Source organism: Dendropsophus ebraccatus, chromosome 6 (genome assembly GCF_027789765.1).
Source record: "Dendropsophus ebraccatus isolate aDenEbr1 chromosome 6, aDenEbr1.pat, whole genome shotgun sequence".
Classification (NCBI taxonomy): Eukaryota; Metazoa; Chordata; class Amphibia; order Anura; family Hylidae; genus Dendropsophus; species Dendropsophus ebraccatus.
The window spans coordinates 150,335,647-150,348,880 of NC_091459.1; the positions used below are offsets into that span (position 1 = coordinate 150,335,647).

Below are 13,234 nucleotides of genomic sequence, written 5' to 3' on the forward strand. Positions count from 1 at the left end.
AGAGAAGAGGTAAATTTGGGTGTTCTTGTAAAGCAGCTGGCGTCTGCGTCTGGCTTTCTGAAGAATCTCCTCTTTAGTCGCATAAAAGTGCACCCTACAGATTACGTCCCTCGGACGTTGGTCGTCAGAGCTAGGGGGACGAAGGGCTCGGTGGGCTCTATCTAGTTCGATGTGTGAGCCGGCGGGCCTTTCCAGAATGTCATTGAAAAGAGAAGTAAGAACTGCGAAAAGGTCGCCAGGAGGTACAGTCTCAGGAAGGCCACGGATTCGGAGGTTATTCCTCCTATTCCTATTCTCCACGTCATCCAAGTGCTGTTGCAAGGTGAACAACTGGTCTGCGTGCTCCTTCACCTGAGTCTGGAGAGCCTGTAGCGTAGATGCTGAGGATTCTTGGCCTGATTCCACCTGGGTCAGGCGGTTGGACAATGATGAGACTTCGGAGCGGAACTGAGCAAATTCACGTTTACATTCAGCCACTAATTGTTGAGCCAGCTCGGAGAAGTCCGCTTTAGTAGGTAATGAGAGGGTCAGCTGTTGGAGGTCAGCAATCGTGACAAGTTTTACAGGGGCCGAGAAGGAACCGGCGTAGGCAGGGGAGGATGTCAGCAAAGTCATATCCTGGCGGCTCCCCGGTGGCTGAGCGGCAGGCTGTGGACGCAAAATTGGTGGTGTGCGGTCCAGACTATTGCACGGCTCAGGGGAGGGAGAGGCCCCTGCATTAGTGTGTTGCAGCAAGGGTAGAGAGCCATGCGGTGCCTGCATGGCATGAGTAGGGGTATGATGGGGGGATGATGAGTCCCATGAAGACCCCGTGGACCAGTTTGGGGATGGGGGTGCCCCCGGCTGTGGGAGAGACTTAGGGACCAGGTGCTGTGGGGGACTGTCCAGGCATCCTGTGAGGGAGAGGAGGCTATGGAGGCCCGCCTGGGCTGCTGGGGAGGGAGCCCCGACGGTGAGGGGGCAGCCCCATATGTCTCCTGTGGGGCATCCAGGAGCAGATCCAGCAAAGGAGAGGGCTGCTGCATACCTGCGGTGGAGACCAGACAGACCTCCACAGGAGCAGGAGCTGGGAGAGAAGACTGCCCCCCTTGAGAGCCGGGAGATGCTGAACCGCGCTCCGGATGCGGGCGGCCATCTTGGGAGCCACGTGGTGTCTGCGTACTCACGGGATCCGTTTGCGGGGGCAGAAGAAGAGAAGGACTGACGCGGGAGCCCAGCGGAGGAGAGTGCGCCAAGCCCTCTGACAACGAGGGTCCCGCTGCCGCCGCCACAGTGTCCAGAGCGGAGTCTGGAGCGGAAGCCGGCGGAGCGCCCGATGGCGGGCCGCAGTGACGGGGTCCAGCATGTGCGGTGGTGGTCGGAGAGGAGCCGGTAAGGTGACGGTGCGGCTGTGTCCTCGCTGCCTGTTCAGTGGCAGGTGATGAGCCCTCCGAGGTCTGGGCTGAAGGGGGAGCGGAAGTCAGGGGAGAAGCGGCTAGGGGGAAGATGGCGGCCTCCGCCATGCCGTGGTCCTGCAGGAGCTGCTGCTGCTGCGATCTGGTGAAATAGCTCTCAATATCGCCTTGGGGGGAAGCAGGACGGGTGGAGGGCTTCCCCTTGTTCTTTTTTGCTGTTTTCCCCATGGATGTCGGCCTGTCCAAAGCGGATGGGAGTAGATAAGGATCGGAGCTCAGGAGTCGTGCGTCCTCACTCTCCCATAGCTAGCCACGCCCCCCCTCACTGTCCAGTTTTGTCCGTGTCTCCCTAGCCTTGACACTCATTTATTTCTTTTGTTTTATCTTACTATTTTCAATACTTTTCCGGTTACAGCCTGGACAATTGCCTTGTTCTTACCCTCATTTTGGTCGTTTTTCGACCCTCTGCCCTTTCCCACACCCATTTTACAGCCATTTTTGGGCCCAAAATATCGGGTCCCCATTGACTTTAAAGGGGTTGGAGTATGGGCTCAAGTTTGGGTTCAGCTCAGCCGAATCTGTGGCACCCGAATTTCGGCTCATCACGACTCATCTCTCCAGGAGCTTTGGATTCCAGTATAATCTTTGAGGCCGTGGTAACTGCTCCAATATGGAAGCCGCTCAGCGCCATCCAGGATTTGCAAACTTTTATGGAAAATTTCATCCAGCAATATGAGAAGTTGGTCTCACACTATGGAGACTGACCCAGGAGCTGTTACTGACCGATCATAAATCTGTGAGAACAATGCTGTAATGTTATAGTGAAGCCGTGCGTGACCGCCATTGTATAATACAGATAATAAAAAGAACCGTCCCCCCCTCCCCCATAACAAGGGGATCAGCGCCTTCATCTCCAGGACAGCAGACATGGCTCCACTCACCGGCTCTTTACTGCTTCTCATCCTGTGCTACGTGGGCTCCTCAGAAGGTATCTGCTATTATTCTTGGTACCTTGGTTTAAGAGTAACTTGGTGTAAGAGCTCACAGTTTTTCAAAATTGTAACTTGGTGTAAGAGCATTGCTTTGGTGTAAGAGCTCCCTGTACTAAGTGGGAGGGGGAGTGGGGGAGGGGCATGGTCTGCATAGCGGGGTCTACAGCCCTGTACTCTGACCCACAAAGTCTCCCCCACCTTCCAAATGATAGCAGATCCACTTCAGGCTGGGGCTTACATCAGGGGACAGGACTGTGGAGGTAATCCCTCCATAGCTGTAACCCCTCTCTCCCCGGACAGAGAGTGCTGCATGTATGTGCCCACACCTGCCCTGCTCATTCCTTCATACTCCCTGCAGTCTCTGTCCGCCCTTGTGTTTCCCATCCTCTCCATTACTGTACAGTAACTTATAATATCACAGATTCTGCAGCTTCTGAATGTTTCATCTCGTCTCCATGTTATTCAGAATATATCAGTATATTTGGGGGGTGGAACCAATTGTCTGCAGATCAGTGATTTCGTATGGGAAAATTTGCTTTGGTGTAAGAGTTGATTTGGATTACAAGCGCCGTCCTGGAACGGATTACACTCCAAATCCAAGGCACCAGTGTGTGTGTGTATATATATATATATATATATATATTGGGTGTAATCGTCAGTATATATATATATATATATATATATATATATATATATACAGTGCACAGTAGCATGTGCCCATATGCCAATCTAAATGATCCTTAGGTGACAGAGCCTTAGTGGCCCCTTCTCTCAGACTGTCTCATGCAGCGCCAAAAACTGATACCATGCAGTTATCCCCTGTAGATAGCCCCCCCATGCAGTTATCTCCTTTAGATAGCCCCATGCAGTTATACCCTGTGTATAGCCCCCCATGCAGTTATCCCCTGTAGATAGCCCCCCATGCAGTTATCCCCTGTATATAGCCCCCCATGCAGTTATCCCCTGTAGATAGCCCCCCATGCAGTTATCCCCTGTAGATAGCCCCCCCATGCAGTTATCTCCTTTAGATAGCCCCATGCAGTTATACCCTGTATATAGCCCCCCATGCAGTTATCCCCTGTAGATAGCCCCCCATGCAGTTATCCCCTGTAGATAGCTCCCCATGCAGTTATCCCCTGTAGATAGCCCCCCATGCAGTTATCCCCTGTAGATAGCCCCCCATGCAGTTATCCCCTGTAGATAGCCCCCCATGCAGTTATCCCCTGTAAATAGCCCCCATGCAGTTATCCCCTGTAGATAGCCCCCCATGCAGTTATCCCCTGTAGATAGCCCCCCATGCAGTTATCCCCTGTAAATAGCCCCCATGCAGTTATCCCCTGTAGATAGCCCCCCATGCAGTTATCCCCTGTAGATAGCCCCCCATGCAGGTGTTCCCTGTAGATAGCCCCCCCATGCAGGTGTTCCCTGTAGATAGCCCCCCATGCAGTTATCTCCTGTAAATAGCCCCCATGCAGTTATCCCCTGTATATAGCCCCCCATGCAGTTATCCCCTGTAGATAGCCCCCCCATGCAGCTATCCCCTGTACATAGCCCCCCATGCAGTTATCCCCTGTAAATAGCCCCCCCATTCTGTTATGCCCTTTAGATAGTCCCCCATGCAGTTATCCCCTGTAGATAGCCCCCATGCAGTTATCCCCTGTAGATAGCCCCCCATGCAGGTGTTCCCTGTAGACAGCCCCCCCATGCAGGTGTTCCCTGTAGATAGCCCCCCATGCAGTTATCCCCTGTATATAGCCCCCCATGCAGTTATCCCCTGTAGATAGCCCCCCATGCAGTTATCCCCTGTAGATAGCCCCCCATGCAGTTATCCCCTGTAGATAGCCCCCCATGCAGTTATCCCCTGTACATAGCCCCCCATGCAGTTATCCCTTGTAGATATCCCCCCCATTCTGTTATGCCCTTTAGATAGTCCCCCATGCATATATCCCCTGTAGATAGCCCCCCAAGCTGTTATCCCCTGTAGATTGCCCCCCAAGCAGTAATCCCCTGTAGATAGCCCCCCCATGCAGTTATCCCCTGTAGATAGCCCCCCAAGCTGTTATCCCCTGTAGATTGCCCCCCATGCAGTTATCCCCTGTAGATGCCCCCCCCATGCTGTTATCCCCTGTAGATAGCCCCCCATGTAGTTATCCCCTGTAGATAGCCCCCCCTAATGCAGGTGTTCCTGTAGATAGCCCTCTCCCCCATGCAGTTATCCCCTGTAGATAGCCTTCTAAGCTGTTATCCCCTGTAGATAGCCCCCCATGCAGTTATTTCCTGTAGATAGCCCCCCATGCAGTTATCCCCTGTAGATAGCCCCCCATGCAGTTATCCCCTGTAGATAGCCCCTCATGTAGTTATCCCCTGTAGATAGCCCCCCATGCAGTTATCCCCTGTAGATAGCCCTCTCCCCCATGCACTTATCTCCTGTAGATAGCCCCCCTAGGTAGGTAACCCCTTGTAGGTAGTCTCTCATGTAAATATCCCACCCCATATAGATATTCTCCCTATAGGTAGTACCCCTGTGTAGGTATTCCTTCTGTAGGTATCTCCCCCTGTGGGAATCCCCCATCTAGGTAGTCCCTCTAAAGTAGGTATCCCCTGTGCATACCCCCCATAGGTTTTACCCCAGCATAGGTAGTCCCTCCATGTTGGTATCCCCCTGTAAGTAGATGTCCATGTAGGAATCCACTCATGTAGATACCCCCTTGTAGGTAGTCACTTAAGTAGGTATCCCCCTGTAGATAGACGCCCCCCCATAGGGATCTCCCATAGGTAGTTACTCAAATAGGTATTCCCCGGTAGATAGCCCCCCTGAAGATCACCATGTAGGTAGACCCCCCCCAGGTATCCCCATGTAGGTATCTCTGATTTGTACTCCCTTTCTGTATAGTCAGAGAACACAGGAGTATGGCGACCCTGAGCTGCTCCAATGTGTAAGGATGATGAGGCCTCACCGAGCTGGGTGTGACAGGTCTGACACCATCCAGGCTGCAGGGTGCGGGGAGTCAGGTCTATGAGACACCATCAAATGTCACTGCAAGGGTTAAAGGGAAGAACAAGTCTAAGGGCCACATTGCATGAAACGATTATTAGCTTTACTTGGCCAATTACCAGTCGTTCCGGCCAATAATCGCTCCGTGTAATAGCTTGCACAATGCACAAGGTCGGCTGATCGTTACCCTGCAACAAGTTCTAAAATTCTGATAGCTATGGATGAGCGAATATACAGTAAGGACGAAGCGAAGCGCATTGTCCCTATCTGTATGCCGCTCATCAGGCTGCGGCGATTTGAAGTGTGCTCCACCCCGCGACGCTCCTTCGCAGGTGCTGGGAAAAGATGGATCTCGTCCTGGGAATCTTCTCTTAGTTTCCCAGGACTGGATCCATCATTTTTCCAGCACCTATGGAGAAGCGGTACGGAGCGAAGCACACTTCAAAGCGCCGCTTCGCTTCGTCCTTACTGTATAATCGCTTATCCCTACTGTTAGCGATGGTCTGCTGGCCATTGCTCCATGTAATAAGAGTGGTGGGAGTAGACCGTCACTCTTTTCTATGGGTCACCAGGACAATCTAAGGATCGTCTGGGCAGAATTGTGGTGCACCTCTGTGAGGCGGTGCAACCGGTCACTTGCCAGGTAGTAAAGTGTGACGCCACTCCTGTGGTGGATGGTCGAGGCACAGCCCAGCCAGGTAGTATGTTGTCGTGACACCAGTGCTGCATGGGCACACAGGTGCGGTGGCACACCTGCTTTGATGTGGAGTAGGCTGGCTATACCTTTTTCCCCTGTGGACAGTCTCCTGCCGGGCTGTTTGGGGGTACCTTGGGCAATTATCATGGTGGTCCGGAGTGGAGTAGTGACCCACCCGGACGATTGGCGCTGACACCCACAGAAAGGGGAGATGACCCAAGGAAGTTGTGAGCACTGTGTAGGTGTTTAGTTATAACCACAGAGTCCCGTTACAATAAATAAAATCTGTTTACTTGATATAGAAAGCAGATTATACAACTTTGCCTTGATACGGTACTTTTAGGCTTGAAGGAGAACATCTATACTGAGAGTGAAAGAGGAGATACAGCTATGTTGGCTGAGTTGTGTGTTGAGAGGTAGAAAGTTCAGAGGAGTAGAGAGGAGGATGTCGAGAAAGTTCCAACCCAAGTAGTACTGTGCTCTGCCGGAACTTCGAGAGGTACAATAAGTAAAATACTTGAAAGAAGATGGAATACTTGTGCCTGTGTTTTGACTCTTTGGTCTTTGCACCACCTATTGCCCACCAGTGTCGGGTGACCCTTCCTAGAGGGTGACACAAGCCCCAGACCTTGTTACCTGGGATAAGCAGTATGCTGAGGGTTCCCTGCTTACACCCTCGCTGCAAGAGAGAGTGCCTAGGCTTTTAGCAACTTTGCTCTATCCGGATCAGTTCCTTTACACTTTATGGATACCATCCTGCACGGTGTTCCTTCTGGTTCCCGGCATGGGTTAAGAGGATCGCTGACTTCTCCTCTCTAATAGTGACTTAAAACTGTGTTGGATAGTGCTGCTTGTGGGAAAACTGTTTCTAGGTCTTACATATGCATGTGCTCTGCTCAACTTCTAAACCACAACTCACTGGAACTGGGGGACCTGGCAGGAGCCAAGGCGCAACTTGACTGCTGTAGGGAGCATCCTAGCTTGCGTCCTTCCTCTACAGAATCCCAAGTCGAAGACCCTTACACTTTTTCTACCCATGTGACTTCCTTCCTACAGCACATATAAGCTGTGCTGTGAGTGGGTGAGGAGTGTGTATGAAAGAAGTAAAGAGAAAGATGATATACACACATACTTATTGTCTCTTCTATCGTGTCCAGAAGACCATGAAGTTTCATTCTCTGAACCTTCTTCTAGATTTACTCTACTAGAGCGCTACAGACAACGTCTCTATATCTGGAGTATATAGCAGTGCTTCTCAAACTTTTTGTTCTCGGGCCTCACTTGGCTTTCCATATTGATGCTCGGGCCTCACCAACAAACACCTACTACTATGCATTGCCCGATACCACCATCTAGACCAGTGTTTCTCAACCTTTTCAAGCCAAGTAGCCCCATGTGATGAGTACCCCCAAGGATGCAATCGATTGGAAACGTTGCCTTAAAAAGGTTGAGAATACACTGCTGCCATAGGACCTGTATGAAATGTCTGTCAGCAATTGATCAACAGATCAGATTCCCCCCCCCCCCCATAACAATGTGACTGATCTGTAGGACCCAGTAATAATACTCAAGTAATGACTAATAATTCTCCTTCTCACCATCATCAGTAATAATGCCCTCTTCCCCAATTATAAATCCCCCTTTCCCTAGTACTAATGCCCCTTGTAGCCAATATTAATGCCTCCTTCCCAATAATAACAGCCCAGTGGCCAGTAATAATGCCCACCCTGTAGCGAGATGCCCCTTTAAATAAAAAGGCCTGTAGCCAGGTACTCCTCCAGTAGCTAGGTATGTCCCTTGCAGTCAGCTATGCCCCAGGTAAGACACATACAACTAAGTATGCCCCCTGCAGCCAAATGTGCCCCTTTCAGCTAGGTATGCCCCATACAGTCACATATGCCCCCTGCAGCCACATATCTCCCTTTCTACTAGGTATGCCCCTTTCAGACAGATATGCCCCTAGCTTCGTATGCCCCTGCAGCCGGATATTCCACTAGCCAGGCATACCCACTCAGCCAGATATACCACTAGCCAGGCATGCCCCCTGCAGCCGGATATGCCCCTAGCCAGGTATGTCTCCTTTTCTGTCTCCTCTCCCCCCTCCCCCAGAAGCCAGATACATGTCCCCTTGCAGCCATACACCTCCCCCTTGTAGCCAGATACATGTCCCCTTGTAGCCAGATACATGTCCCCTTGCAGCCATACACCTCCCCCTTGTAGCCAGATACATGTCCCCTTGTATTTAGATACATGTCCCCTTGTAGCCAGATACATGTCCCCTTGCAGCCATACACCTCCCCCTTGTAGCCAGATACATGTCCCCTTGTAGCCAGATACATGTCCCCTTGCAGCCATACACCTCCCCCTTGTAGCCAGATACATGTCCCCTTGCAGCCCGCTTTATCCACTCACATAGTAGAAACGGCCCCCTCGGTGCCCCCATATAGTAGTTAAGTGCCTCTGTGCCTTAATATCTTTATAGTAGTTTCATGCCCCCTCTCAGCCTTCATATAGTTGTTAGGCCCCTCTATGCCTCCATATAGTAACTAGCCCTCATCTGTGCATCCATCTAGTAGTCATGCCTCACCTTGCCTGCACACAGTATAGGTAGCCTCTGTGCCCCGATCTACAGTTAGTTTCATCTGCATCCATGAAGTAATTAGGCCCTTCTGTGCATCCATATAGTAATCACCCCACAACCACTTGCCCCTGGGCATCTATATAGTAGTTAGGCATATGTGTGCAGGTAGGTACCCCAAAGGTATTATTCACCATGTGCTGTTCACTAGTTCCACTCATAGGTCATAGGCCTCCCCCTCTGATAGTAAGCCCCCCAGTATGTAGCATTCCCCATTACAGACATCCCTGATAGGTAATCCCTGGTAGTTAGCCCCCTCCCCAGTAGACAGCATCACCCTATTTAGGCATCCTCCCATTGCTAATCCCCCAGGTTGTAATTTTTAAAGTGCCATTTTGTGGTTTGGTCTATCCATCAATGTTGCCCCCTTTGCACCAATATGGCTCAATAAAGAGATGGAGCCCTCAAATTAGGTAGGCCCCTATTATTTATTATAATATATAATATAATATTATAATAATTATAATTATAATAGACTCTAATTTAGGAAAGGTAGACTGACTGGAATTATGGTAGTAGGTAGAGCCCTAGTATTACATTAGTCGGTACCCCCCACCATTGAATATGAAGTACATAAGTAAACCCCCTCCATGTTAGGTAGGTTGATACAAAGTACATAGGTAGCTAGGTTGGTCTCCATATTAGTTTTGTAGGTAGGCTGTAACTTACATACTCCTTGCTGCCACATAGAGACATAGTCTGGTGATGCCATCAGGTCACTTGCTGCAGGACACAATTATTGTGCAGCCTCTGTCATGAATCACTTCCGGCACAGTGTCTGTATACCCTGCTGCCAGCCCCGGAGGATGACGGGAGTGCGCGCTCTGCCGGGAGAGGAGCTGCTGGGACCGGCGGACAGGTGAGTTACTGGTTTATTGTTTTTTTCGCTGGGGCCACATATAAAATTGGCTACTATGTGGGGCATATATGGGGGATTGGCTACTATGTGGGGCATATATGGGGGGATTGGCTACTATGTGGGGCATATATGGGGGGATTGGATAATATGTGGGGCACTATATGGGGGCATTGGCTACTATGTGGCGCACTATATGGGGATTGGCTACTATGTGGGGCACTATATGGGGGGATTGGCTACTATGTGGGGCACTATATGGGGGCATTGGCTACTATGTGGGCACTGTATGGGGCATTGGCTACTATGTGGGGCACTATATGGGGGATTGGATACTATGTGGGGCACTATATGGGGGATTGGATACTATGTGGGGCACTATATGGGGGCATAGGCTACTATGTGGGGCTCTATATGGGGGCATTGGATACTATGTGGGGCACTATAATGGGCGATTGGATACTATATAGGGCATTTTTGGGGGATTGGATACTGTATAGGGCACTATTCAGTCAGCAGCATGTGGTGACTGTAGGGGAGTGGCTATGGAGGGTTGCTATGGGGGCAAGGCTATGGAGGGTTGCTATGGGGGTGTGGCTATGGAGGCCCGCTATGGGGGCGTGGCTATGGGGACCACGGTGCACAGGTCCCTCTTTGCTCTTTGCAAAAGTTGGGAGGTATGCACACAGGGAGCTCAGTGCACACAGGGAGCTCAGTGCACACAGGGAGCTCAGTGCACACACACCGTCCTGATGCTACCTTGCATTGGGACCTTCTTAGAGTTTGCTGATGCCGCTGTGCACAAGGTCCGGGATACAAGTGTCAAGACCTTGTGCAGGAAGGAAGGACCCAGTGAGAGTGGAAGATGGGCCCCAGTACGTACCATTACAGAATGGAGGACAATAGAGGAGAAAGCCTACTGCCCTGCCAGTCACGGGTCGGAGTCACTTTGCTCCTGTTCTGCTGCCAGCTTTGTTTTACTGCTGGCTGTGACAGCTCTGAGGACTGTGTGTCCCTATTGGCACACTGAGATGTATAACTCTTTATAGGTTTTGTAGTATTATTAATCACTGAGTTGAGAAAAAAACCTTTTTAAAAAATATCACTTTTATTTCATAGATTAAAATAAAAAACCTTAGACACACGTGACTCACCACCTAATCTATATCGGCCACCATCCTATTTCTATATGTTCTGACCTTTATACAAAATTATCGCAACATGTGAACAGTATTTGTAAATATTGCACCAGTCCTTGTATTTATTGCACTTGTAATTGCACTATTCCACTGGTTCCTTTGGCTTAGTCCTATAGTGCAGGTGTGCTTTTTGTAAACAGGAGACTTCTTAGTGCAATTTAACATATATGATAATACAGTTTTTACTTTCCTTTTAGTAGATATAGTCTTTCTCTTGAGGACCCAACGCCGTTTCCATCAGGGGTCTTTGTTAAGCATAATCATTTAAGACGCTTGCTGTACATGTGCATACGGCTCTGATGGCGGCCGCCTATTGGCACAGACACCCCTGCAGCATATTCTGAACTGATTAACCTTGGACACAGACACCTGATCCCGCAGCTTGCGGCAGTTATCAGTGCAGGAGCTGATAGGGTTAAAGACCAGTGCGCAGGACCTCCATGCCTTATCAGCTTCTACACTGATACACGCAGAGGCTGCAGGACTCCTTGTGCCTGTCAGAGGTTTATCACTGCAGGAAGCTAGACTGTACTTCCTCCCATGTACCCCCTCAATCTGCGGGGCCTAAGCTGACTCCAGGCAGGGACCGAAGCGCTGGTATATAGTATCTGGAGTATCTAGAGTATCTAGTATCTGGAGTATCTAGTATCTGGAGTATCTAGTATCTGGAGTATCTAGTATCTGGAGTATCTAGTATCTGGAGTATCTAGTATCTGGAGTATCTAGTATCTGGAGTATATAGTATCTGGGGTATCTAGTATCTGGAGTATCTAGTATCTGGAGTATCTGCTGTATGCCAGGACATTACAAGGACCATTGACCTTGATGGCCCCATGATGGAGCTGTAATAGAGCGGACACTGGCTGTGAGGTTCCTTTGGATCATTGAGGTCAGTGTTTCTCAGTCCTCAAGTCCAACAGGTCAAGATATGAGCATGTCCCATACAATGGGCACCTGATGGACTGACTACAGTTATATCACCTGTGAAATACTAAGGAAATCCCCAAACCATGGCCCGTTGGGGGATACGTGAGGACTGGAGAAACAATGACTGAGGGTCCCAGCAGCAGCACCTGATATTCTTCACTATAGGGATTGGGGTTAGTAAGAAGGTCAGTCACTCTCTATAGACACTCTCTATGTGATACGTCAATCTCTCTGCAGTGAAGCGTGGAAGCTGTCAGATCCCTAGAACAAAATGTATGACTCCACTGCCGAAAGGAGAATGTGACTGTGACTCGATGTGTCCTGGAGACCTGAAGTGCTGCACCCCGGAGTGTACCCCAACATGTACCAAGCCCATCCTAGGTGAGAACAGTGACAACCAGAATCCACAGGCCAAAGGTGGAGCGATATATAAGGATCAGTGACTGTATATACGGCTGATGATCAGTGAATGTATATACGGCTGATGATCTGTGACTGTATATACAGCTGATGGTCTGTGACTGTATATACAGCTGATGATCTGTGACTATATACGGCTGATGATCAGTGACTGTATATACGGCTGATGGTCTGTGACTGTATATACAGCTGATGATCTGTGACTATATATACGGCTGATGATCGGTGACTGTATTTACGACTGATGATCAGTGACTGTATATACGGCTGATGGTCTGTGACTGTATATACGGATGATGATCAGTGACTATATACGGCTGATGGTCTGTGACTGTATATACAGCTGATGATCAGTGACTGTATATACGGCTGATGATCGGTGACTGTATATACAGCTGATGATCAGTGACTGTATATACGGCTGATGATCGGTGACTGTATATACGGCTGATGATCAGTGACTGTATATACGGCTGATGGTCTGTGACTGTATATACGGCTGATGATCAGTGACTGTACAGTATATACGGCTGATGATCGGTGACTGTATATACGGCTGATGATCAGTGACTGTATATACGGCTGATGGTCTGTGACTGTATATACGGCTGATGATCGGTGACTGTATATACGGCTGATGATCAGTGACTGTACAGTATATACGGCTGATGATCGGTGACTGTATATATGGCTGATGATCAGTGACTGTACAGTATATACGGCTGATGATCAGTGACTGTATATACGGCTGATTGTTTATTATGTTGGATATAATGAAGATGCTGGGGCATGTAAAGGCCGCTGTGCCGGTTCCCATATTACATAATACATGACACTTATACAGACATGAGCTGAGGCGGCAGCGACCTGGTACACTGACACATCGCTCATCTGCAAACCAGCTCTTCTCCAGAGGGAAACAGATGGATGTCTGGCGCCACCTAGAGGGAGCCACCTGGGAGTGCACCCCATAGAGTAGCCTGGGAGTGCACCCCATAGAGCCACCTGGGAGTGCACCCCATAGAGTAGCCTGGAAGTGCACCCCATAGAGTAGCCTGGGAGTGCACCCCATAGAGCCACCTGGGAGTTCACCCCATAGAGTAGCCTGGAAGCACA

General features: G+C 49.8%; 1 protein-coding gene across 1 annotated transcript in view; it reads left to right on the forward strand.

Moving 5' to 3' along the window:
• Positions 1-13,234, forward strand: part of LOC138795366 (uncharacterized) — a 39,398-nt gene that overhangs the window by 17,860 nt on the left and 8,304 nt on the right. Inside the window, exons 6-7 of the mRNA XM_069974352.1 lie at positions 11,245-11,368; positions 11,936-12,079. Coding sequence (XP_069830453.1) covers positions 11,245-11,368; positions 11,936-12,079 — 268 coding nt within the window. The remainder of the gene's footprint in view (positions 1-11,244; positions 11,369-11,935; positions 12,080-13,234) is intronic.